This window comes from Ambystoma mexicanum, chromosome 5q (assembly GCF_040938575.1).
Source record: "Ambystoma mexicanum isolate Mex_15411 chromosome 5q, UKY_AmexF1_1, whole genome shotgun sequence".
In the NCBI taxonomy this organism is placed as follows: Eukaryota; Metazoa; Chordata; class Amphibia; order Caudata; family Ambystomatidae; genus Ambystoma; species Ambystoma mexicanum.
This window is the reverse complement of record NC_090933.1, coordinates 870,339,233-870,363,550: the sequence shown is the minus strand read 5'-3', so window position 1 is coordinate 870,363,550 and position 24,318 is coordinate 870,339,233. Positions and strand designations below refer to the sequence as shown.

Below are 24,318 nucleotides of genomic sequence, written 5' to 3'. Positions count from 1 at the left end.
AACCGATCCGTTAACTTGACGGATCGAGTTCTCATGCGCGTTTACCGTGAGGGGCTTCGCATACCTCTCGGGAGCTGCGGCACAAATGGGGACTAGTCCGTTGCTTTGCGGATGCCTTCTGGATAGCCGGAGAGTTTATGAAATGTTCATGAAGCTCGCGGGGTGAGCGTGTAGCACCCGGGAAATGAATAAGGCTGGCATGAAGCCCGCTTAATGTTATTTTCTTGTATCTTCTCCACAGCGCGATTGCTGGTTTTTGTGTTTGCTTTTTATTTCAGAGATTGCGCCGGGGAAATACAATGAGAACGAAGGGAACTGGAGCACGATAAGTGTTATGGCAAGAAGATAAACTTGCAAATAAAGGTCAGCACAGGCTACAGGTTGGGTGGGGGTTTTTATAGGCACAAATGCTGCACTGCCTCTGCATGTCTTTCCTGAATGGCTTACACTGGTGCCATCTTGGTATTCTTTCTGTTGAAAACCTGGGGGCCATCTTTGTGTGATGTTTGTGTACTAGATTTGTCCAGGTGTTTACCAGGTTACCACTTGCTGTGTGCAACTGTTCATGACATGGGTTCATGACAGCAGTGTGCCATTAAATTGACATATCAGTGGTACCCCCCCCCCAAAAAAAAAACCTCCCCTCTGACAAGGCTGCACCACATTCAGAGGTCCCTGGTCCTTGCTTATTGGCTGGACCCGGCTTGTTGGCAGAAGTGTGGGGCTCAGGGGACATATTTTCATATGTGGTGAGAATTCCCAGATTCAAACCTTTTCGGAGAAAGTGGTTCACACAATCGAGGCGAACAATCAGGTCTGACTATGGAGGCGGAAGTAACTTTGCTGTGGGGTGCCGGTCACGTGGGTATATTCGAGGTCAGGGGTGACGGCCAAGTTACTCATCTCCTTTTGGCCACGAACATCACAATTGCCTGGGCTTGGAAAGCCCCTGAAGGCCCCCTGTTTCCCCAGTGGTGGGCCAAAATCTGGGACATTCTCATAGCTCTCAACCATTAGTGTCACAAAGGCGGGTGAAAACTCCCGATTTTTTTTTTTTTGCCGGGTGAGAGGCCCATTGAAATGAATGGGAGTGCTGGAGGCTTGGCAGGTGAGTCGGCCTGTTAAATATTCACTGCATACCTTTGTTGGGCAGCATACAACTGCATGTAATCGTGGTCAATAATGAACGCAGTCAATAAATCAAGACCGGAGGCAGGTGCGTGTTAACTCGTCTTTAATCAAGCATCAACTGCCTAATTGGCGGTAACCCCGCCTCCTTAATCACGTGGGACGCAGCCCACGAGCAACTGCAATAAACAGAGGACTGCTCCTCTGAACAAATAATAATAAAAGTAGGACATTACATCTCCCCTCTCCTTGAACAAATACTTAAACGATGTTCAATTGAACTCTTCAATCCATCTCGTGGGTCTGCGGATGACCCTCTTATGTGGGCCGCGCACCGGTGGGGCCAGTTTCACTGGAGTGCCGTCACTTTCACTGCCACTATCATCAGCGTCTCTTTCCTCTTCATGATATTCAGAGTCCTTATCTGACGAATCATCTGTCAGTGTCATTGAGGTGCTGACAGGGGTGTCCGTGCTGTTGAAAGCCTTGAAAAAGGATGAATTCCTGGTGATTGTGCCATGGGGGCTAGAAGTCGTTACCATCGACCCTTGGATGTGAGTCACTGTCATGGGGTCTGGCTTGAAGGCAGGCATGTCCTTAGTGACTTGGTTTTGTCGTACTAATACCTGGTCACCAATGCGAATGGTGCCAGGTCTGGCCCGTCTTCTGGCATCTGCGTATTCCTTCATTTTGTCCTTGCTTTCTTGGTCTTTGCTGCTGGCATTCTGTATGTGCGTGGAATCATCCCTGGTTTGTGCATAGTGGGGAAGCCTTGTTCTGATGACATGTCCGAACATTAGCATTGATGGGCATTTGCCGGTTGAGCTATGCGGTGTATTCCGATATTCTCGTAGTAACGTACAGATGGCTTGCATGAGTGACCCATTTGTGATGGAACAGATCTGGAGCGTGCGTTTAAGGTTTCCCATGAAACGTGCCACCATTCCATTTGCCTGTGGCCACAGTGGTGTGACCTTGTGATGTTGGAAACCTAAGTGTTCTGCGAACATAGCCAAGTCATGGCTCGTGAAGGAGGGCCCCGTTACCAGATTTGACTCGTGAGGGGATGCCGTAGTCAGCAAAAGTTTTGTCCAGCGCAGGTATGACGGCTTGAGCACTGGTCGAGTGAATCAAATGTACTTCTGTGAATCGCAACATTTCGTCGATGATCACTAGCACATATTTGCTGTTTGCCAGCGGCCCAAACATATCCACTGCTACCTCATCCCACACCTTCAGAGGCATCTCAGATGTTTTAAGCGGCTCAGGGAATGTGCGCGGAGCCACCGCCTGACAGGGTAAGCATTTCCTTAATAGTTGTTCCACCCGTTCGTCTATGGATGGGAACCATAACTTCGTTCTTAGTTGTCTCTTGGTTGACACTATTCCTCTGTGTCCTGCATGAGCGATGTCTAGTACCTGGTCTTGCAGGGTTGCCGGAATTACTATTCTGTTTTCTTTTAATAGCAGGCCTTCGGGTGATGTGGACAGGGTATGTCGGACGAGTTTGAATGTGAGAAAGTGTTGTTCCTCCTCTGTGGACAGGGAAGGTGCCCCTTTTGGTCTGTTCAGCCATTGATTCGACTTTAGGCAGGATTGTACTGTCTGGAGTAGAATGTCCTTTTGAGTCGCTTCTAGCAGCTGTGCTGTGGTGATGGATTGGGTAGCGCACTGCTGACTAGGTATCGTAGATATTGGTTTGCTTTGTGTGATTGGCGCTCATCTTGAGCTGGAAGTGGCTAGCGTGATAGAAAATCTGCGGGATTGTTGTCTTTGCCTGGTCGATGGATTATCTTGAATGAGTATTCTTGTAACCTCAAACCCCATCTGGCGATTCGTGGTGGCATTTTAGCTGTCGGTTTTCCATAAATGGTGGTGAGAGCCTGGTGATCAGTAACTATGGTAAACGGTCGTCCATACAGAAATAGATTATAGTGCTTGCGCGCCCATACTACCGCTAAGCACTCCTTTTCAGGTTGGGAGTATGCACATTCTGTGTTGGAAAGACTGCGGCTTGCATAAGCTACAATTCTCTTCGGAGAGTCAGGTGATGCACCACGCCTAGATTGTGCTAGGATTGCTCCTAGTCCAACTGGGCTAGCGTCTACTGTGAGTTCCGTGTCAAGGTCAGGGTCATAGTATGTCATGCATGAAGCCGTTGCGATTCTTTTCTTGATTTCTTGAAATGCTTCTTCACAAGTATCTGACCACTGGAATTCTTGATGCTTACCAGTTAGCAATCGAAGAGGCGTGCTCACAGAAGCGAAATCTTGTATATATCGAGTGCAGTAGCTCGCCATTCCCAGGACTGAGCGTACTGCTGAAACTGATGTGGGCGTGGGAGTCTCTACCAGCGCTTGAACCTTTTCCGGGTCTGGTTTCAGGCCATCTTTTGAGAAAATATGTCCGAAGAATTTGAGAGTGAATTTACTGATCTCACATTTGTCCGGGTTGAGTGTTAGGTGGGCATTTTCTAGTGCCATGCAGACTCTCCTCAGAGTATCATCATGGCTGTCTTGTGTGGTGCCGAAAATTAATGTCGTCCGAGTAGTTTAAACAGTTGGGGATGTGTTTTTATCACTTTTTGTATCTCATTTTGGAAAATTTCGGCAGCCGAAGATACCCCAAAACTGAGCCTTTTATACCTGAACAAACCCAGGTGGGTTGAAAAGGTGGTTATGTATCTTGAAGCAGGGTGTAGCTCTAGCTGGTGACATCCCTTATTTAAGTCTAATTTCGAGAACACCTTGGATCCAGCAGTAGGTGCATCATATCAGTCATTCTTGGGGCAAGGTGTCGTTCCCGCTCTATGGCCACATTTGGGGCCCTCATGTCCACGCAGATGCGAATGCTGTCCTTGTTGTCCTTTTTCAGTACGGGTACAATGGGAGACACCCAGGGAGTTGGTCCCGATCCTGGCTCTATGATGTCCTGCTGTAATAATGACTGAATCTCGCCCTCCACGTGTCTTTGTATGTTGAGAGGTATGCCCCTGTAGTGTTGTGCTGTCGGAGGTATCTGGGGATTGATATGCAGCTTTACTTGTTTGTCCTTTAGTTTTCCCAGCCCCTTGAATAGAGAGGGAAACATTTTCATCATGTCCTTCGGGCTGGTCGTGTATGCCGACATTATTTGATACATGATTTGAATGAGTCCCATTTGAATCGCAGACTTGAAACTCAGAATGCTGCCACCTGGCATGTCCCCTTTTATGACGTATATTTTGATCTTTTGATTTTTGTCTTTGTACTGACAGTGTGCCGTGAACATCCCTTGGCAGTTGAGAGGCTTGTTGGAGCCGTATGGATATATTAATGTGTCTGCTTCTTTCAGTGACTTCTTGTAGTTGAGTAGTTGATAAATCTCATCATTTATGACATTTACCGTTGCTCCCGTGTTAATTAGAAATTCTTTGTTTTGCCCATTAATTTGTAGTAGCAGGGTGGGACTGTATTCTGCAGCTATGCTGTTTCCGATTGCATGTACACATCCCCTTTTCCTGTCCCCGCTGGATGAGGATGAGTGCGATTCCCGTCTTCTGCGAGGCAAATTTTCTAGATATCTGACCTTCTGTCTGGAGTGTCTCCTTTGCGAATCATGTCTGGTGCTAGTGCGGCTCGAGTAGTCTTCTCTCTTCCCGCTTTCTCTCCTCTCGTGGCGTGTCGCGAGATGAGCTTTGAGGTTGGTGACTGGATGCTGCAGGCGACTGCCTCCTGCGAGATCTCGAACTTTCTCTTGTCGAGGTTCGGTCTTGTCTCCTCGTGTCCCTGTTCATATCAGTCGGCTGGAAGTTGTTGACGTTTCTGCACACAGATTGGAAGTGGTTTTCGCCTCCGCATTTGTCACAGTTGTGTCCGATGGCTGGACATGGACCTACATGTGGAAATTTGAAACCGCACCTGTAACATTTTTTTTGTTCAGCGGGATATGAGTCTCTCGATGTTCTGATGGGGCACACTGATGCTGTGGAAGCAGACTGCGTGATTTTGATGTTATCAAGTGATTCTGTTTGTTGCATGAGGGCGGCGTCTGCTCGAGCGAGTTGCAATATCTCTTCCAGTGTCCTGCTTTTTTGAAGTAATTTCTTTCTGAACTCATGCGATGCGCAGCCAGCAATGGTTTGGGACTTTATCGCTTCATCCGTTGAATATCTATCAAAATCACAATATTTTGCTCTTTTCCTTAAACGCATTACAAAATTGTCCATACTTTCACTGCTGTCCTGTGTAGATGTGTGGAAAACGTGTCGTTCATAATCAACATTTCGTAAGGGTGCGAAGTAGGCATTTAGTGCATCAATGATGCCTTGAAAAGTGTCCGTGGTAGATTCAGGCATTTCAAAAACGATGTCCCGTACTACTGGTCCTAGAGAATGGAATAGTATACCTCTGAGTCGACGCTCCTCCCTTACCCCTGATGCATCTATGTAGATATGCAGTTCCTTGAGCCATCTGGCCCATCTGGGGGCGAGGCTGCTGGTGTCTGACATGTCGAATGGTGGCACAGCTTGTAGTTGTAAGGATTCTGAGCTGCTGTCATCTTCGTTAGCGGCTTGACGAGGTGTGGAGCTGGAGGAGGGGCTCAGAATTCCACTGTCTGTTGTCTTCAGACATGTTTGCCTTCTTACTGCCGCTGGCAGTGCCTTGTTTGTCGTGTCAACTTTGAAAGAGAACGCGTGTGTTTTCTGATGCCTGCACACATGTTTGGTCCTTGGAAATGCAGCTGTGATGACTTCTTGTGGAGCGTGTTGACATCCGCTAGGAATTTGCTTGTAACGGTTTCTTCACTGTGTGCCGGGTGCGCGCGTATTGCTGTGGCTGGACTCCAAGTGTATTACGCGGTGCGCGTAACACATGAGTTGCCGGATTCTGTCTGCTCAAACGAGTGCTGCATATGAAATCGGGGCTTCTTACTTGTGCGGATGCTTACGCCGCGTGAGTTGTAAACGGCTCCGGTGCTGCAAATTAGGCAGATGGAGTCCTCGAGTCAGTGTCGGGTGACTGGCAGGACCTTCTGGCTCCGGCGTCGTTTCACAGACACCTCATCGCCATTGTTAAATATTCACTGCATACCTTTGTTGGGCAGCGTACAACCGCATGTAATCGTGGTCAATAATGAATGCAGTCAATAAATCAGGACCGGAGGCAGGTGCGTGTTAACTCGTCTTTAATCAAGCGTGAACTGCCTAATTGGCGGTAACCCCGCCTCCTTAATCACGTGGGACATAGCCCACGAGCAACTGCAATAAACAGAGGACTGCTACTCTGAACAAATAACAATAATAAAAGTAGGACATTACACGGCCGTTTACAAGGCGGATGACACCCGCCAAAAGCGTGTGAGTTGAAAGCTATGCATTCTAGTAGCGGTGAAGGTCACTGCGGCTAAAGGGGGAGTACGACACCAGTTCACCGACATTTGGTCCCAGATCCTGGAGTATGGCCTGGACTTTGCTGCACAAGTGCAAAAGTCACACTTAGTGGCGCAGTTCCTGCAAGGCTGTTAAAGACTGTGGGATTATCTGGTCCTGGTGGGACTTGGAGGGAAAGGGAGTGAACAGTAAAGGCATGGAAGAGTGCAATTGTCCGAAGGTGTTATGGTTTTATGTCTATCTGGTCCCTAAATGCCAGTAAAGTGTTATGTGAATGCAATCTTAAATAAAGTTGGTAAACATAAAAAAAGAAGATTGCATTTCCCCCAAATCTATAGTTCTCTGTCACCTGTGTTTTAATATAGTCCCATTGTGGAGTATAAAAGTTGCACATGGAGCACTCCTTGGTTAAAATCGCACATCTCCATGGAGACCTATAGCAAAAACAAATCCACTGAAATACATTACTTGAGCTTAAGAAATGTAAGTTATAAGGCTCAGGAAGGCAACATGGAATTTGAGCCTCTGCAATGAGGCAGGGAAAGGGAATGCTCTGCTGCACATTCGAATGTCTTCCTTGCGCATTAGCCTAGAAAAAGAGTATTGGCTTTCTTCATCATGATATCTACCAAAACTGGGGCCATCTGTAGCAATCAAGAAAGTAGTGTTCTCAATCCAATCAGCAAATCTCTTTAAAGCTAGATGAAAAACGAAGTTAAAAGAAGGATGGTGTGCATCATCCATACCTTCAAGATTGCACACATTTCGCAACTTCCTCAACTGAGCTCCCCAGCCATGTACACATACATCTTTTAACAAATCAGCTAATATGGTCTGTAGATGGATATCACTGCCAAACAGACAGAGGTTTCCCCTATGACTTTAGAGAGTAGAGTAAATGAGGAGAACCCAACCGGACATTTTTGACAAACTCTTCCATTCAAAAACCTTTCCCAGAGGTAGAGTAGGGCCTGCCTATATACTTAAATGTATATGTTGAGGTTTAAGTCAGAGTCCCAGTAATTTCATTAATGCTTAGAGACACTGTAATCACCGGTCTGAACAAGTGTATGTGATGAAAGGAAATATGTCTTCTGTGTACAAGACTCATGCATCTAGTATATCCCACATGGAAGCCAATCTTGCAGTAGGTTCGGAAAGTTTTCTTGGTAAAGGAAGTCTCTGAGCGAACTATGCAGACAGTGGACTGAAAGTTTATGACATCTTCCTTTAAGCTGTTTTTTACAAGCCACTCTGTGAAAACTGGTTTTACTTGCATAAAATCTTCTGAAGTGTGCAGCTACCACAACATTGTTAACCACCATGGAAAGGAACGAGTCTGCCGAGAAGATGAGTGAGTGGGTAAATTGCTATAGCACACAACTAATTAAATTGTGGCTTGGTGGTGATTAAATTAAGATCACTACATTAATAGGTGTTTTGTTTTTGATACTCTCCGACACAACTAGTGTCCTTTGGGCACTAGGCAAGAGGGTGTGCATTCTTATGGCGTAACTCGGCAAACAATAGAGTTATCAATAGTTGAAGAGTAAAAATCACATTTTTCTTTTCCTCTGGTCAGATGCCGAAAAGGCAGAGTATTGGGATTCTCTCTCTTCTTCTGTGGGCTTCCCACCACCTTTACCCGAGCATCCCTTACCATTACCCAGCTAGCAATTGGTAACACTTATAATGCTAGCTTGCGAGGAGGACCTAATGGCAAAAAGCACCTCATCTATGTGACTCCCTCAAGGGCTCTACTAAGGGGTCCCTAACCTAACACTACCCAGATTTCTTCAATAGGAATGTCTACTTTCGTGTGCAAGCAACAGACACCCTGCACCATTCTCTCACACACATCCCTCTTTTCCTGATCTCACTACTTCTCTCTAGTTCCTTCCCTTCTCACTGTGCTAATCTCACCTCACCTGACTGCTCTTCTCATACCCACTCCCTACTCAGGGATATGGTGCCTTGTCCTCCCTCCCAGGGATATGATGTCCTGCTCACCCTCCCAGGGATATGGTGCCCTGGATCTACCTTGTCTACAAACATCACTGTCTTTTACCCATCTACACACCCTTCTCCTCACCTTTATACATCACACAGCCTCCTATCTACATATTTATGTCCTAGTCTTATCACACTATCTGTGCCTATCTCTTTCCACTACCCCTCCTCTATTCCACCCTAAACACTGCTACATTTTACTCTTTCCACCCCCTCCAACCATACACTATTACTCTGACTCTTCTTAGCACCCGGCACGGGGGAACCAGCCAATCAGGTGGCTAGAAACACAGGCTGAAACCTACAATTTCAGCCCGCTTTCCAAGCCGCTTGATGGCTGGTTCACCCGGCTGCCATCTCCCCTCCCCACCCTCCGTCCCCTTATTTAATTTTTTAAATCATTTCCAACCCTCCTTTCCCAAACCCACTTACCTTTTTGTTGCAGCAGCACAGGCCGCCGCTACAGCTTCCCAGCTTCTACAGCCGCTATGGAAAGGGAAGAGGGGCACCATATGGAGCCCCGCCTTCCCTTTTTATGTCAGCCATTTTAGCACAGTATTTTCAGTCATTGAACGGGATGCACAAGGCATCCTGATCAATGAATGAAAAGAGTTTTTTTTAGCACCCCGGATTACCGCTTTGGTAACCTGGGGTGTGAATGGCGTTAAGCCCCTGTTCCAAGGGCTGGAATGGGGGTAATGGCCCGAAACCCTCGTTAATGGACCTGACTTCGCTCTGGCTGTTAACTTGGGCTGCCCTTGGAAAGGGGGCTTAGTGCTACATTAATTCCCCCCTACACTTTCTTTCTCCCTCTCTATCTTCACCCTCCTTTCACACTCCTTTTACACACATAGCCTCATACTACACTTCATACAGCTGGTACCACTCTCTAACAATCAATAGCTCACCTGTATGCGGTTTCAACTCTGCCACCAACTCTTCCGCACTCCACGGTCTGTCCTTCCAGCACTCAAGCTGTGCCTGCCTTTTCCCCAGGGGCTAGATTACACTGTTAAGAAGCTTTAAAAACAACCTTTAGCCACACACCCTTTTTAGTATCTGCTAGCAAGGTAGCAGCCTGGTGTGAAGCCTGCTGGATTTGCAAGTGGCTTTCCTCATGTGCTGGTAAGGTTTATTTCCATTGGCACACTGAAGTAGGCATCCTGGAGGACCAGAGAGACAAACCAGTACCAATGATCGAGGAACTGGAGGATCTAGCCAAGGTAACCATCCTGAACCTGTCCTTGCACAGGTACAAGTTGAAGCGCCTGAGATCCATGACAGGATGAAGGCCCCACTCTTTCTTTGGAACCAGAAAGAAATGCGAGTACCACCTCTACTCTAGCTCTGGACTGGGCACCAATTCTATGGTGCCTTTCCTCAGAAAGTGATGGATTTCCAAACGAGAAGGTTCCTGAGGCAGCAAAGAAGTGAAAGGTGATTGGACAGGTGGAAGTTGAAGAAATGTGTGACAGTAGCCCTGAGTAAGCCATGAAAGACCCAAAAATCGCTGGTGGAGCAATGCCACTCCTTGATGAACAGGTACATCCTCCCCCACCGGAGACACATTGATGGAGTTCGATTCACAGTGTTATGTGGACAGAAGACTCCTGGCATGTCACCTGTGCCCCTTACTTGGCAAGGAGGATGACGTTTCAGGTGCTTGCCAGAGGGCGCCTTACCCCTGTCATGTTGGGTAACATGCAAAGGCCTGAAAAGAACAACCCCCCCCAGCGGAGAGGCAGATGGCTGCTGAACAGCAAGGACTACGGATCTGGACGTGACCTGGGACGCTTGACATTTCTGCAAGGATTCATCAGTTTTGCCTCAAACAGGTTAATCCCATCAAAGGGTATATCAAGAGGTTTTGATTGGACATTGGGTGCTGAGCTATGCCAGTATGCCACTTTATGGTTCTATAAAGGATCCCAAGCTGCAGAAACAGCAGTCCCTTTCCTTAAGGGCTCTTTTAATGCTCCTTTTATCTTTTGATCATCCATCACTTTTCCACAACCTTTATAAAGCTCAGTGAAAATCTTTTTTAGCAACATGTAGCACTACAGAAAAACCTGTAAAAACATAGGACTGATTAATTGAATCACTGCCTCTTCAAAACAGAAACATTTCATCTTAACGGATGTTTCAGCTCATCAGTAACAAGGGAAAATGTATGTTTTCATATTTATCATTTAATAAAGGCCATGAAAACAATATTATGCCACAATTTAGCCTTACTCTTTGCTTGTATGTCGTGCCAAAATTATATGCAGCTCTCAATCTGATGTCAGTGTCTGGGCAGAGCTGTAACAAAGAAGATAAAGAATTCAACATCAACAGTTAACAATTAATTATAACTTACTATACTGACAGTATTACTTCCGTTAAATGGTTTTCGACATTCATGTTATGAGAGGATATTAACATAACAGGACACACGGCGAAATTAATGAAAAACAGGTTTGTCCAAGAAGGATTAACAAAAAGGTGGTGACACTGATAAATAGTTCCCAACTTGGAATGCTTTTATAATAGCAGAGGGTGTGTTAGGTGTTGAACACAAGAAGGTCAAAGCACCTCCCCTATGTGTCAGGATTCTTCAATTCCAGAACATATATATTACTAAATGCATAGGAGACATTGACGCAATGTCTTTTGTAGTGTATGCTGGCTTGAACATAGAGGTAGTGCAAAACTGGAGGGTAGATGTAAGATAGGAACCTGCTTAACGTCAAAGTGCAGTTTGTGACCAGGTCACAAGCAGTGTGACCCGGAAGCACAAGGAGGCTAGGAGGATAGGAGGATAGACTGGCTCGAGGGATCACCTTGACAGAAGATTTAATTTTGATACCGGAAGGCTGTTGAAATTACATTACTCACTACTGAATTGTGGGCTGGAACTGCAGGACCAGAATGAAGGTGGAGGTATTGCCCTCGGGCGGGCATAGCGTAGATCATTTTCCGGGGACCCATGCCTCTGCAGGGGAAACTGATGACCCAGTGAGGCATGGTAGCTTGGGGGATAAAAGAAAGGGCAGGAAGGAGGAATCCTGCTGTAACAGGGAGGTTGTGTCATGGATGCTGCAACATTGGATTCCAAAGAAGTGAGCCAGTCTCCAACATGGGCAAGGGGCCCTGAAAATGGCACACACCATTATGAGAAGATTCAGCCCGTGGAGAAATTCCAAGAGTGGGGAGCATCATAAAAGGAGAGGCTAAAGACTGGGATAAGGAAGCAGAGAGAGAAGAAAGATGCCTGTGTCCAGAGAAGGTAAAGAAGTGGAGATAGAGAGGAAAAGAAAGAAGGGACAGGCCAAAAGAGGTGGTTAGATTAAGAAAAGGAAAGGTACTGAAGGCTGGCAGGAAGTGACTGGCAGTAAGGGAGAAGAGCAGCAGAGAGAAAAGAGGTAAAACACTTGGGAAGTGAGAGAATTGATGTTAAGGTCGAGAGTTGAAAGAAGGAAGAATGGAACATGAAAGGAAATAAAGTACAAGGTAGCCATCAAGACATGGGGAAACAAGAAGCCTAGATTAAGGGAGAAAAAGACAACAAAGGAAGAGACACCGATGGAGGCAATCAGCTGAAAATAGAAGGAGAACAGGCAAAATGAGTATGAGGAAAGAAAGGGAGACTGTCACAAACCTGTAAAAAGGGAAAGGAAGACCAACCAAGGGAGAGTGAAGAAGACAAAGGTGAAGGAGAAGCGTGGCAAAGTTATTAAGAGAGTAGGGAAGGGAGGGAACAGAGTGGAGAAGCACGTGGGAAAGTAAGAGGAAGGGAAAGAAAGATCCAAAGAACAGATAATGATATAGCCCAGGAGAAACAACATGGAAAATAGAAAGCAGTAAAGGGAAGGGTAACCCCAGAGAGTGAGGCTAGTGGAGCAAAGGGGAAAATCCAGAAAAGGGAACAAAGTAAAAAGAAAAACAGGAATGAGAAGGAAGGCACCATTAAGACCTGGGGAATGGTAGAATGAAGGAGCACATCCAGAAACTGTAGAAAGATGGAGAAAGGGAAATCCCAGAGAGAGTAGGAATGGGGAGCTAAACAGAAAATCTGCAGACGGAACAAGATGGTTGAGAAGTACACCTAAGAGGAGAAGAAGAGGGTAAAGCAGGGTAACTTACCCAAAGCAGAGCAGAGAGTGACGGCAGCTCTTTGTCCACAGAGAAGTGTGGCATTGGTCCATGAAAAGCAAAGGCAGAGGTAGAGGTAGAGGCTGGCTATGGCTCATGGAAAGGCAACACAAGTGAAGGCAGAGGATGTAGCCAAAGAGAAGGCAGAGAGAGAAAAGACCAAACACCAGGCCGAAGAGGCAGTGGAAGGAGTAAAAGAAACCCCAGCAGAAGGGAAAGTGGCGAGAGAAAAGGCTTAAGCTCTGGTCAAGGAAAATGCAGAGACTAGTAAGACAAAGACCCTGACAAAAGAGAAGGGGAGACAAAACGAATAGTAGTCTGGGCATTTATCCAAGTATATTGTCAAAAACATGTAAGCCCTCTACTCCAGGAAGCCCATGGAAATCCTGACCAACAAAATAATTACCCTTACACTATACATTTTGTAATTCTCATTTATAACACTGTTTTACAAATGTAACTACAATATTTGTCACACTTGGGAACTGGTATCTAATTGTTTAAAAAAGATTCAAACAGAGTAAATTCCTGCCACAAAATACCAGCCATTTTCTTCTAAATCATTTGCAAAGATACAGAGGAGTACATTTTACAAATTATTTTTATAGACTGTCGGGTTGTCCAGCCTATTCTTCTCTTTTTTCCACAGTTTTTATTCCCCAAACATTTCTGTCAATGTCCTTGTGAATATTTGGACACTCACTTACTCAATGGCTCCCGGCACTTGTACTTCAATTTCCAGCATGTCGTGTTAATTTTCACTCACTTTCAAAAGACACAACAAACGTTGTCCTCAAGTTCCAACACACAATGTTTCACAAGTCACTATCTTAAGGTGCTTTAAGAAACGTACCTTCAAGTTGCACCACGCAGTCATTCTCTTTGTAGTCATTTTCACAAGGCCTATACAAGTTTCGGCTTCAAGTTCTAACAAGCAGTCGGATCTCTCAATTCTCAGTCTTTGAATGCGCGATTTCTCTTTTCAGTAACTTTCTCATGGATTCTAGGACCTTTGCCTGCAAGTTCCAGCATGCAACGTTTCTCACAATGTTCAGTCTTCCAATCTGAGGTTTCACATTAGCTCTAGGGACTATTCCTAAAATTGCCAGCATACAGCACATATCCCTTAATAGTCAATAGCTCTAGGAACATTTGATACAATTTCAAGTATTCAGATATTTCCTCTTAATGCTCAGTTTCTCAGTGGCTCTAGGAATTTATACTACCAAGTTTAGCATACAGCACTTTTGCCTCAGTAGTCAGCCTCTCGGATTTAAAAATGTGGCTACCTCCTATGGTCCCGATAACCTCCAGTTTGTCTTTTTGCCTATTTCTCAACCGCTCTGTGACTATCAGGCCCTCACTTCAACTCTCCAGACATGCTCCAAGGTTGATCACTACCTTCACACGGCAGGTACTTCAGAACCGGGTTGTAGATATTCACATCTTGGACACCTCCTCTCCTCCGCCTCAGATTATTCATGGCCTTTCCCCAACCATCGACTTGCTTAGCGAACCTCAGCTGGTAGGGTGTTCAGCAGTGTCCACCCACCCTTAACCTTTCATTTCCAACTCTTTGGGTGGGGTTCCTTGTTGCCTCTCTCCACCAGTCTACTCCTCCTTCATACTCACTGCTAGTTACCGGTTACATGTCTCATCAGACAGCATCTCCCTCCAGGCACGCTCTGCTTGTCAGCCACAGACACCACCCAAACCTTACTCCCAGTGAGCATGATCAGGAAGTTTCCTAGTCTGTCTGTCTGTCTCTCTCTAAGATCCCCTTCATTATGTGCCCCTTCCGGCTATTGTTTCTACCATGGTGCATCTAAGATGATTACACACATGTAAAACAGACTCCTGCAGCTCCCAACGTTGAACAGGTATAGCAGGCATTTCACCACAATAAGGAATAAGTCAAATGCAAAGTCCAATCCCAGACTGAAGTCTTGAAGAGTAATAACTTCCAGATCCCCTTTGGTTTGGTTGCCTACAAGGCCACATTATCCAGGGTTTCTACAGACAAAGCCATGTATTCCACTGGCCTTCTAGTTGGGTTTTCAATCACTCCCACTCCTCTCAATCGTTTATCTTCTCAGATTTTGGTCATTCTATTGTCCAATGTCTCTTTCCTATCACATTCTCTGCAAACCTTCCCTTCCCTCCCACACAATAAGGTCTGACGACACCCTAGCAAAGTCACAATATGCCACCTTTAAAACAGGGTCAGGTGCCATAAGACCACCATGGTGGTGATGAGCAAAGTATAAATATTGGATATCATAAAATAAGAGAACTCTTCAGTTCATTCTCAAAAATGCATGACAGTAGCATTATACCTATGATTTGAAGAACGCTAGGTCACCGTTAAGACAGCTCACTTTTCAACATTTCTGTAACAGAAGGCCTCAACAACACACAAACTCTTAAAGAGTTTTCAAGAGTTTTCATAAAAATGTTTCAGTATGGTCCCACTAAGGGCCATCCCCTTCTCTCTCTCGTCTCCAATGGGTTTTGCGCTTGTTAGGGAGCATTCTCCTTCTAGGGCTAATTTCACTCACCTAGTGAGTCCCCAGGCAGTTTTGCTGGATTTCTGGAGTTTATTTTTTCCACATGGTAAGAGTGTACATCCTTTTTCCAGTCTTAAATGTGTTTTGGACTATGTGTTTTTACTCATTGTGTGATCTTGGTCACTGGAGCACACCACTCCAGGTGCCCCTGTTCTTGTACGGGTTACACAGCACCTTTAGTGTATTAACCCAGGGTTGTCTTTAAGACTTCCCTCTGACTCCATTTCGCTGGGGCTGACGACTGTCCCCCAGAGAAAGGTAAAATTGCCATTTACTTTACATAAACATTTTTATCACAGACCCAGTACACCCCCTCTTACATGGAGTACTGGAAAGGGCTAATCTGTACCCCTTTTCTGTCTGTACCTCCCTGAGCATTGTGTCGCTCTTAACATTTAGACTTGGCTGGTGGCAGTGGTACCTACCCCAACTTTTCTACTGCGATTATATTAGATAAACGTGGTACTGTTCTTGGCTATTATATTAGCCTCGAGCATAAACCCGCTTGACCAAAATGTCTTTCTTTTGGCTCCGGTTGGGTTTATTCACCATTTCATTTTGTTAAAGTCCTTCTTGTGTTTTACTTTGCGCGGCAAATTAGGTTTGCCTTCTTTGTCCACCGTTTTTTGGCGGGCTTCTGCAGAGAAGCCCTCCTCTTGGCGCCTGGGTGTCTAGGTAGACTGAATGTGGGGAAGGGGTGTAGTCACCCTCTGCACAGGGTATCCTAGGAAACCCAAGTCACACTTTGCCATGATTGGCTGAGGTGGTTGTCCCGGCTGGACAACCACCTCAGCCAAATCATGCGTGATTGACAGCCAGGCTGTGTGAATGGGGGTTTTGCGCATAAAAGGCAGGTCTCTTGGGCTAGAAGTCAGAGTGGCCTCTGGAACTACAAGGAACCGAAGAGAAGCGGAGAGAATGACAGCTGCTGCAACTACCCTGTCCCGGTGAAGCCCTGCTGCAGTCCTGAGCTATCTTCCCTTCAACGACTAAGAGGAGATCCAGTCCGGCCACCTGCTGAGCATCTCCTGTTTTTAAGGAGCACACCTTTTTCGTTGTCGCTGCTGCCGGCTTCATCCCTGTGTGGTGCAGACCCCCTTCAGACGTCCTCCTCACAACGAAGCTCCAGGAATCGTGGGTCTGCGGGAAACCAACAGGAACAACTGCCAGGGCACCAGCTGCATCGTTGGAATAAGGTACTGTGCTCTACTCGAGGAAACTGGGTGAGTCCCTTTTCTTTATACTCAAGGCTCGTCCTCGTCTTCCCTCCTTCTTATAACTTTTGCTTCCGAACATTGACAATATCCAAGTACTTTTGGGCTACGCTGAATCGTGAACTGTCTAACGGTGTGATCTTTGGCACAGGTCTCCGGTGTCACTTAAACCTGGCTTCGACCCTTTGACTTTTGAACTCCTGTTTCTGAGTGTTTCTCGATACTGTCTGCCTAACCTAAATATTGCCTGTGATTTTTGCCTCCAACTCCCTCTGGGTGTCTCAGGTGCTAAGTGTGCTTTTGCCCCGGTAGCATTTCATGACACAGATATGCGTTTATTGAGTAGACCGAACTGTCAAAAAAGGATTGCAACCGTATCCGCGGTATCGTGTTTTGTTCATAATACCGGTTCAGTCAAACACAGTTTACTTACCTTGAGACCTACTGTACAAAGTGAATTGGTTAGTTGTAGTATATTTAACGTGTGGTTTTGTTTAAAGTTTAATAGAGGTGTTGTGTTTATAACTGATGGTTTAAAAAAATAAATGTACTTATATTTTTTACCTGAAACCTTGCGTCAGTGTTTGCTTGAGTCACAGTAATTGTGGTCCCTTTGTGTAATCTCTGCTACTGCTCATATACTCTTGAGATAAGCCTGGCTGCTCTGCTACTGCTACCACTATAACTTAGTAGTACAGGCTTGTACCAAAGGTAAACTTGTATTGCCACCTGTGGTCTTAATTGTGTGTAGTGGTCTCTAAGGGCACTGCACAGGATTCTGCCTAACAGCGCTCCTTAGCCCAGGCATCTCTTAAAACCTAAGGTGGTAATTTGAGATCTGTAACCCCAACTGTCGAAGATCTGGCTGGCTTTTGGCGAGGGCATAAAGACAACCGGCGTGTCTCTCTTAGTCCCTCCGGGACCTTGTAGCTGGTTCCTAACTTGGCGTGCCACAAGATTAATGATTTTAAGAAGTGGTTCATTCCAGTCACCTAGGTGTTCCTTGTTCCTTTCCTCTCATGCTCTTGTACTCCTCGCCCTGATATTTGTTCCTTCCTTTACCTTCCTTCTACTTTCCTCCACTTTCTTATATCGTGCTCTGTGCCAGACTCCAAGCGCTGGAACGGGTATTGAACCTGTGCTGCTCAGTGTGGTCTTGTTTCCACAACAATGGAGTTGCCCCTGAGATATTCTCCTTTGACTTTTCTCTTTCTCCCTACCCCATCGATGTTCTTAAATCTCACATCTACTCGGGGGCGCTGTTGAGCAGCCAACAAAATGGCTGCTTAGCTTGGAAGCTCCGTGCCTGGCCGCTGATTATCCGACTACATCGGCGGTTCCTTTCAGAATCCGGCATCTTCGTCTGGCCCCCTGTGCTGCTGACTGCCTGGGCTACCTGCACGTCTGATCCTGTAGCGAATCGGACCTCCCAAGACCCCAATCCGACCACTACGCTGTGGCTCCCTGGGGGCCGACTCCGAGCCCGCGCGGCGCCGCGGTGACCGCTGGGTGCCGCCCTCTGGAGCTTCCGCCTACTGCCTCGGAGTGGACGCCCTCGGTCTCGGCGCCTGCCCCGGGGGCTAGTCCGCTCCGCGCTCGCGGTCTCCCCGGCGGGGCCCGGGCTGCCGAGGTCCCCCGCCCCCCGTGTGAGGCGTGCTCCGGCCCTACGCCGATTTGTGGGGACGAGCCGGGCCGCCGCGGTGACCCGCACTTCCTCCCGTGCTCTCTGGAACTGATCCCGCTCCTACTGCTCTTGCCGCCTGCGGAGGCCCGCGCTCCGGCCCCGCCGAGCCGCGTGGGTGCGCGGCGGCGCCCCCGACCTGGATCCTCTGTCCACCGCTGGAACTCTGGGGCTCCCTGTTGACTCTCACCGCCCCGAACTAGCGGCCTACAGGTGAGGAGCTCTGTGCCTTCCCCCCCTCCTCCCGGACTGCCTATTAACAACCCCGGTGCTCTATTGGGGCTGATCACGTCGTAGTGGGCCCCCTGCCCCCCTGGGGTTTGCGCTACTGGGCCTCCGTGATTGGGACTCCCCTATACCTCGACCAACTGGATGGTTTAACTACATACTCACAGTGACTCACACCTGCTGCAGGCCCTCCACTCCACAGTGCCCGCTTACTACCCGCCACCATCTCCCCTCACAGTGCGATCACACCGCACCCAGACTCTTGCAATGTCGAGCCGCTCCAAGGGAACCGCCAAAGGGGGTGCCATGGATAGGTTCGCTAAGGCGATCCCTCGAACTGAAGCGGCCCACATGTCGCCCCCATATGAGGAACTTGAAAATGAAACCGTTCCCGGGGCTGCGGCGCCAGATCTCACTACACTAATGGAATCCATGGCAAAAAACTTCGCTTCATTCCACGAAAAGCTTGATGACATTAATGCAAACGTTGCATCACTTAAAACTCGGGTGGATCAGGCGGGATCCAGAATCACGGAGGCCGAGAATAGAATCTCCACTAATGAAGATGCTATACACACGCTCCAAGACACCGTGGCCTCCTTGTCGCGGGACATGAAGAGTGTTAGGGAGAAATGTGACGACTTGGAATCTCGATCCCGCAGACACAACCTGCGCATCGTCGGGGTTCCCGAGAACGCACTCAAGGGCCGGATGGAGGACGCTGTGGAGAAACTGCTTAAAGACCTGCTTGATAATCCGGCCCTCTCACCATACTTCACGGTGGAGCGCGCCCATCGGGCCCTATCACCACGACCTAAACCGGGCGACAGCCCTAGGCCTGTAATCGCTAAAATACTTAACTACCGCGACAGAGACCTCATCCTCCGCCTGTCACGGGAGAAGGGTGACCTACGTCTAGAGGCCCACGCCATTAGAATCTTCCCGGACTTCTCGGTGGCGGTGCAACGGGAGAGACGTCAATTTCTCGGCGTTAAGAAACTGCTCAGGGAGCGCAACGTCCCATATGCCATCCTGTTCCCCGCACGGCTCAAGATCACCCATAATGGTAAATTGTACTTCTTCACCGTCCCAGATGAGGCGGTGAAATTCATCGAGATGCAAATACCGCTCCACAACCCGATAGACGACCACGCTGGCGGCATTTGAACATTTGGCCCAACGGAACTTATTGGATCTACTGATTCCTGATTTGTGATATGATATTGGTAACTTGGTTCTGCTTACTATGATGTTGGGGCTTACCGCTGCATGCACCTGTGTCGTGATCTGGCTCATGAAGGGTAGGTGCCTATAATCCACCTGTTGCAGTAACATGCCCCGATCTATACATGCTGCCCCTAGTACGCTTCAATTCACGGCTGCGGAGTGTCACCACATCCCACTGGTGCTAACCCATGGCTCGTGCCCTTTAGGGGCTTTGCTTACATGAGACCCAGCAGTATTACCGGGCAATGCTGACACCCCCTCTTAGCCTCACCTCTGCACTCACCAGGATACATAGCTCTAATATGCACACTTCATTTGTCATGTCGGAGATACACTACATGGGACCAATGCATTATTAATCCGGCCTGCCCCTTGGTAACTACTGTCACGTGTTGCCTTAATCGCATTTGCTCCGATCCCTCTGCAGCAGCCCTTATTCCCCACCTGAGATGATGGGACATCCGCCAAGTGACTGTTGTATAAGTCTGTACTGCAACCGTTTTGCCACGACACATATGCTGGTCCCTGTTTCCCATTTAGACAGGCAAGGCCATGCATGCACTGAGTGACCGCCAATACTGCTCGTTTTGTAACGGAACCCCCTGGTTCCAAGCGCGCTAATGCACGGCAACGGCGCACCCCACTGCGATTGCACTGTTTTTGGATACACCTTTGTTGTGGGTTAGCCCCTGTTGGGCTTTTGGACAGTCTGAGCCAAGTTGGGGACGGCTCAGCTGTGCACAGTTCGGGGAGGGGAATGTTCACACTACTAATCTTGGGTTAGTGGTGAGGGTGGCGGGCGGGAAGGGGGTATTATTCCAAAATGGCACACGAGGTTCTGCGGCGCGCACACTGAAGGGCAGCGAGCGCACTCTCAGCCCTGACTTCTTGGGCGCACACCATCACTGGACATGGGATGTTCATTGAGTTATGCATTGTGCGATTGAATATTCACCAGTGAAATGCCTGCGGTTATGATGTCCTGGAACATCCGGGGTTTAAGCAACCACACCAAGGCCCGTAAAATCTTGGCCTATGCTAATAGGCACAGCTGTAGGGTACTATTCCTACAGGAGACACATTCCAAGGGCCACATCCCAAGGACCATAGCCCCATCATGGGGCCCCGCCAGATTCTTCACCTCGTATTCCTCCCAATCTAGGGGCGTACTCACTATGATCCATAAATCCATCAAATTCATATAGCATAAAAGCTACATAGATCCGGAGGGACGTTATGTTATATTGCATTGCACTCTGATAAATAAGGAATATCTCCTGGTCAACACATACTGCCCCAACATAGACTCTCCCGAATTCTTTGACGCTGTAGCCTCCATTCTGCTGGGCTTTGTGGGTGTACCAATCATATGGGGAGGTGATCTGAACCTTATCCTGGACACTGTCTTGGACAGGACGGGAACTGCTACCAGAGCTTTGTCCAGTGCCGCGCGTCAGCTGCGTAGCCATATGCAGACACTGTACATCTGCGACGTCTGGAGGACAATGCACCCCCAGCGACGGGAGTACACTTATTACTCGTCCGTACATGACAGCTCCTCCAGGATAGACCTGTTCCTAGTGTCAAGGGAAGTTATGGGCACAGTGGAGGGCTCCTGGATCCTACCCCGCACACTATCAGACCATGCCCCAATTACAATCTCGGTGGAACTGGGGATGCCCGTCCAGACGTTCAGCACCTGGCGCTTTAAATCCGAAGCCCTCAGAGATATCGTCTTCAAGGCTGAAATATTGACGGACATCGAATCCTTCTTTGAGTGCAACTCTCTCCAAGATACATCGGCAGCGGTGAGGTGGGATGCCTTCAAGGTGTATATTAGGGGAATGTCTATCTCTAGGGAGGCTGGAGTACTGAAAGCGATAAGAGCTGCCCTCGGGCGCTCTGAAGCCAAATTGAAACAACTAGAGCTCCGATGCCCCACGGCCGCTGACCCCGGTACACTCGCCCAAATTAGCGATGAGCTTCAGATATATAACACACTTGCTACCAACGAAACTCATTACTTCAGCCGCCCACAGGCCGCCAGGAGGTACGGGGAGGGGGACAGACCCGGGAGGACACTAGCAACACTGGTTAGAAGGGAATCTGGTCGTACACAGATTACCTCCATCAAAGATCAACATGGCAACCCACAATGGGCGGACCAACGTATCTTAGACATATTTACCGAATTCTACAGATCCCTCTACTCCCAACCTGCCGAACATACCGAACAACACATGCGCGAGCTCCTTGACCAGATCCCCACCACTGAGATATCCCCTCACACCCGGGACCAACTGGACTCCCCGATTACACTGGACGAGATAGTGACGGCCATCTCAAATCTACCCAAAGGAAAAGCACCGGGCCCCGACGGGCTTACCACTGAATTTTTCCAGGAGCACGTCGCTATCTTGGCCCCTAGGCTGCTCGAGGTCTGGGACGAGGCATTGCGGGTCTCCATCCTTCCCCCTTCCATGCGCGAAGCTGTCATCACGGTGCTGCTCAAACCTGGCAAACCGGACGACGAATGTGGATCTTACAGACCTCTTTCCCTTATGAACCTAGACACAAAGATCTTTGCTAAGATCATAGCAAACCGCTTTCTACCCATTATGACCGACTTGGTTCATGAGGACCAGGCAGGCTTCGTCCCCGGTAGATCCACTTCACACAATATCAGAAGGTTGTTCAACGTTATGTCTCGTATGGACCAGGACGTCCAGGCTGTAGCTGTTACTCTGGAGGCACAAAAGGCCTTTGATATGGTCTCCTGGAACTATATGTGGCTGGTGCTTGAAACGATGGGCGTTGGCCCGAACATGGTTGGGTTTATCAAACTACTATACACTTCCCCTGTTGCAAGAGTAAGAGCTAACTCACTGACATCTGACCTCTTCACATTATTCAGGGGTACCAGACAGGGTTGTCCCTTCTCCCCGATTCTTTTTGCACTGGCGATAGAGCCGATGGCGGACTATGTCCGCTCACACCATGCCCGCAAAGGGATACGACTGGTTGGCGACCCCGAAATCATTTCCCTATACGCCGATGATGTCCTACTGTACATCAGGGAACCCACGGCCCACCTTGACCCTATACTAAGGGATATCACGCGCATCGGCACCCACTCCGGGTTCACAATTAATTACTCGAAGTCTGAAATCTTCCCTCTTACCAAATCGACCACACAACCCACCACCGAATATCCCCTTCGTTGGTCCCCGGATGGTGTCAGATATCTGGGTGTGCAAATATCCCTAACCAGACCCACTTTGCTCGCCGATAATTACTCAGCTGTGGCACAGTTAGCTGAAACCAAACTTTCACTGTGGCGTGCCCTCCCATTATCCATGACAGGCCGTCTCTCCCTTATTAAAATGATCCTGCTGCCTAAACTCCTCTATACCTTTAACAACATACCCGTATGGCCCGGGGTTGAATACTTCTCCAAACTACACGCATTATGTGCACAGTTCCTGTGGCACTCCGGTGCTGTACGCAAGAAGTGGACTGACATGGTGCTTCCATACAAACAAGGGGGAATCTCTGCCCCGGACCTGATGCTGTACTGGACTCCGGCCCAGGCCCAACACGCCACTCATTGGTACCCCGGTTCTCCTGCTCGCCCACATGTTAAACTGGAGCGATTGGCGGCTGCCGGCACTAACATAATGTCTCTCATACTGCATCAGCATTATGTATCTGACTCCCCTATCGACCCGGTCGGTGCGACCCTGCGTGCCTGGGCACGTCTGTTGTGTCTGTCACCCGACTCCTTTCCTTACTACAAATGGCTCCCGGTATGGGCGTTCCCGGGCCTAGAGCCTACGCATGACACGGCTCTTGCCCGTCACTGGGGCGCACTGGGATACCAGGCATTATCGGATTTCTATCCGGAGGGCCGGTTCATTAGTCCCCACACATGGAAACCGGGGCACACCAGATCTGCCCTGGAGACCCTCCAATACTACAGGCTCCGAGCAGCGTTTCGCACTAAATGGCCCTCGTTTCCAGATGAACCCCCTGATAACCCGGCGATCGCATATATTACCAACTCGGGCGGCGCCCGCGGAGTCGTCTCCTCATTATACAAGATCCTGCAGGACACTGCCCCGCTCCCATCGCTCAGGGCACGCGACGATTGGGCAGCTGATTTGGGCCTAGAAATATCGGACAGAGTCTGGGAGAAAATGTGCCTACACACCCAAAGGGTCTCTCTCAACTTCCGCCACAGGGCCATGCAATACAAACTCCTGAATAGGCTTTACTACACCCCGCACAAAACCTCAAAGTTCACCCACACCACTATGCACCCCTGCCCTCGCTGTGGAGCAGAGGGCGCTGACCATCTACATATGTTTTGGTCCTGTAATAAACTGTCTGAATTTTGGGAAGGCATTCTGAACACACTCACCGAGATCATCGAAACTGAGGTCGAACGTGATCCCTTAGCAGTCCTTTTCGGGGCCTGGAAAACGGAGGGCACTAGACGTCTGGCTAAATTTTTAAACATAAGCTGTATGATAGCCAAGAAATGCATACTCCAGAGCTGGAAAAGTTCTTCCCCTCCGGCCTTTAAGAAATGGCTGAATTTGCTCACCTGGTCGCGAAACTGTGAGGAGGAATACCTGGCCATGCTACCCGTCCACTCCCGCCCCAAGAATACCTGGGTTGAATTTAACACCTATCTTAATAGCCAAAGTGAAAGTACACCCACAACTGACTCCCCCCAGCCCCATAAGGGACATACCC

At 48.2% G+C, this 24,318-nt stretch overlaps 1 protein-coding gene across 1 annotated transcript in view; it reads right to left on the bottom strand.

Annotated features, from left to right (window-relative positions):
* The window catches only part of TMEM67 (transmembrane protein 67), a 2,125,990-nt gene that overhangs the window by 1,410,519 nt on the left and 691,153 nt on the right, over positions 1 to 24,318 (bottom strand). Inside the window, exon 11 of the mRNA XM_069621352.1 lies at positions 10,745 to 10,810. Coding sequence (XP_069477453.1) covers positions 10,745 to 10,810 — 66 coding nt within the window. The remainder of the gene's footprint in view (positions 1 to 10,744; positions 10,811 to 24,318) is intronic.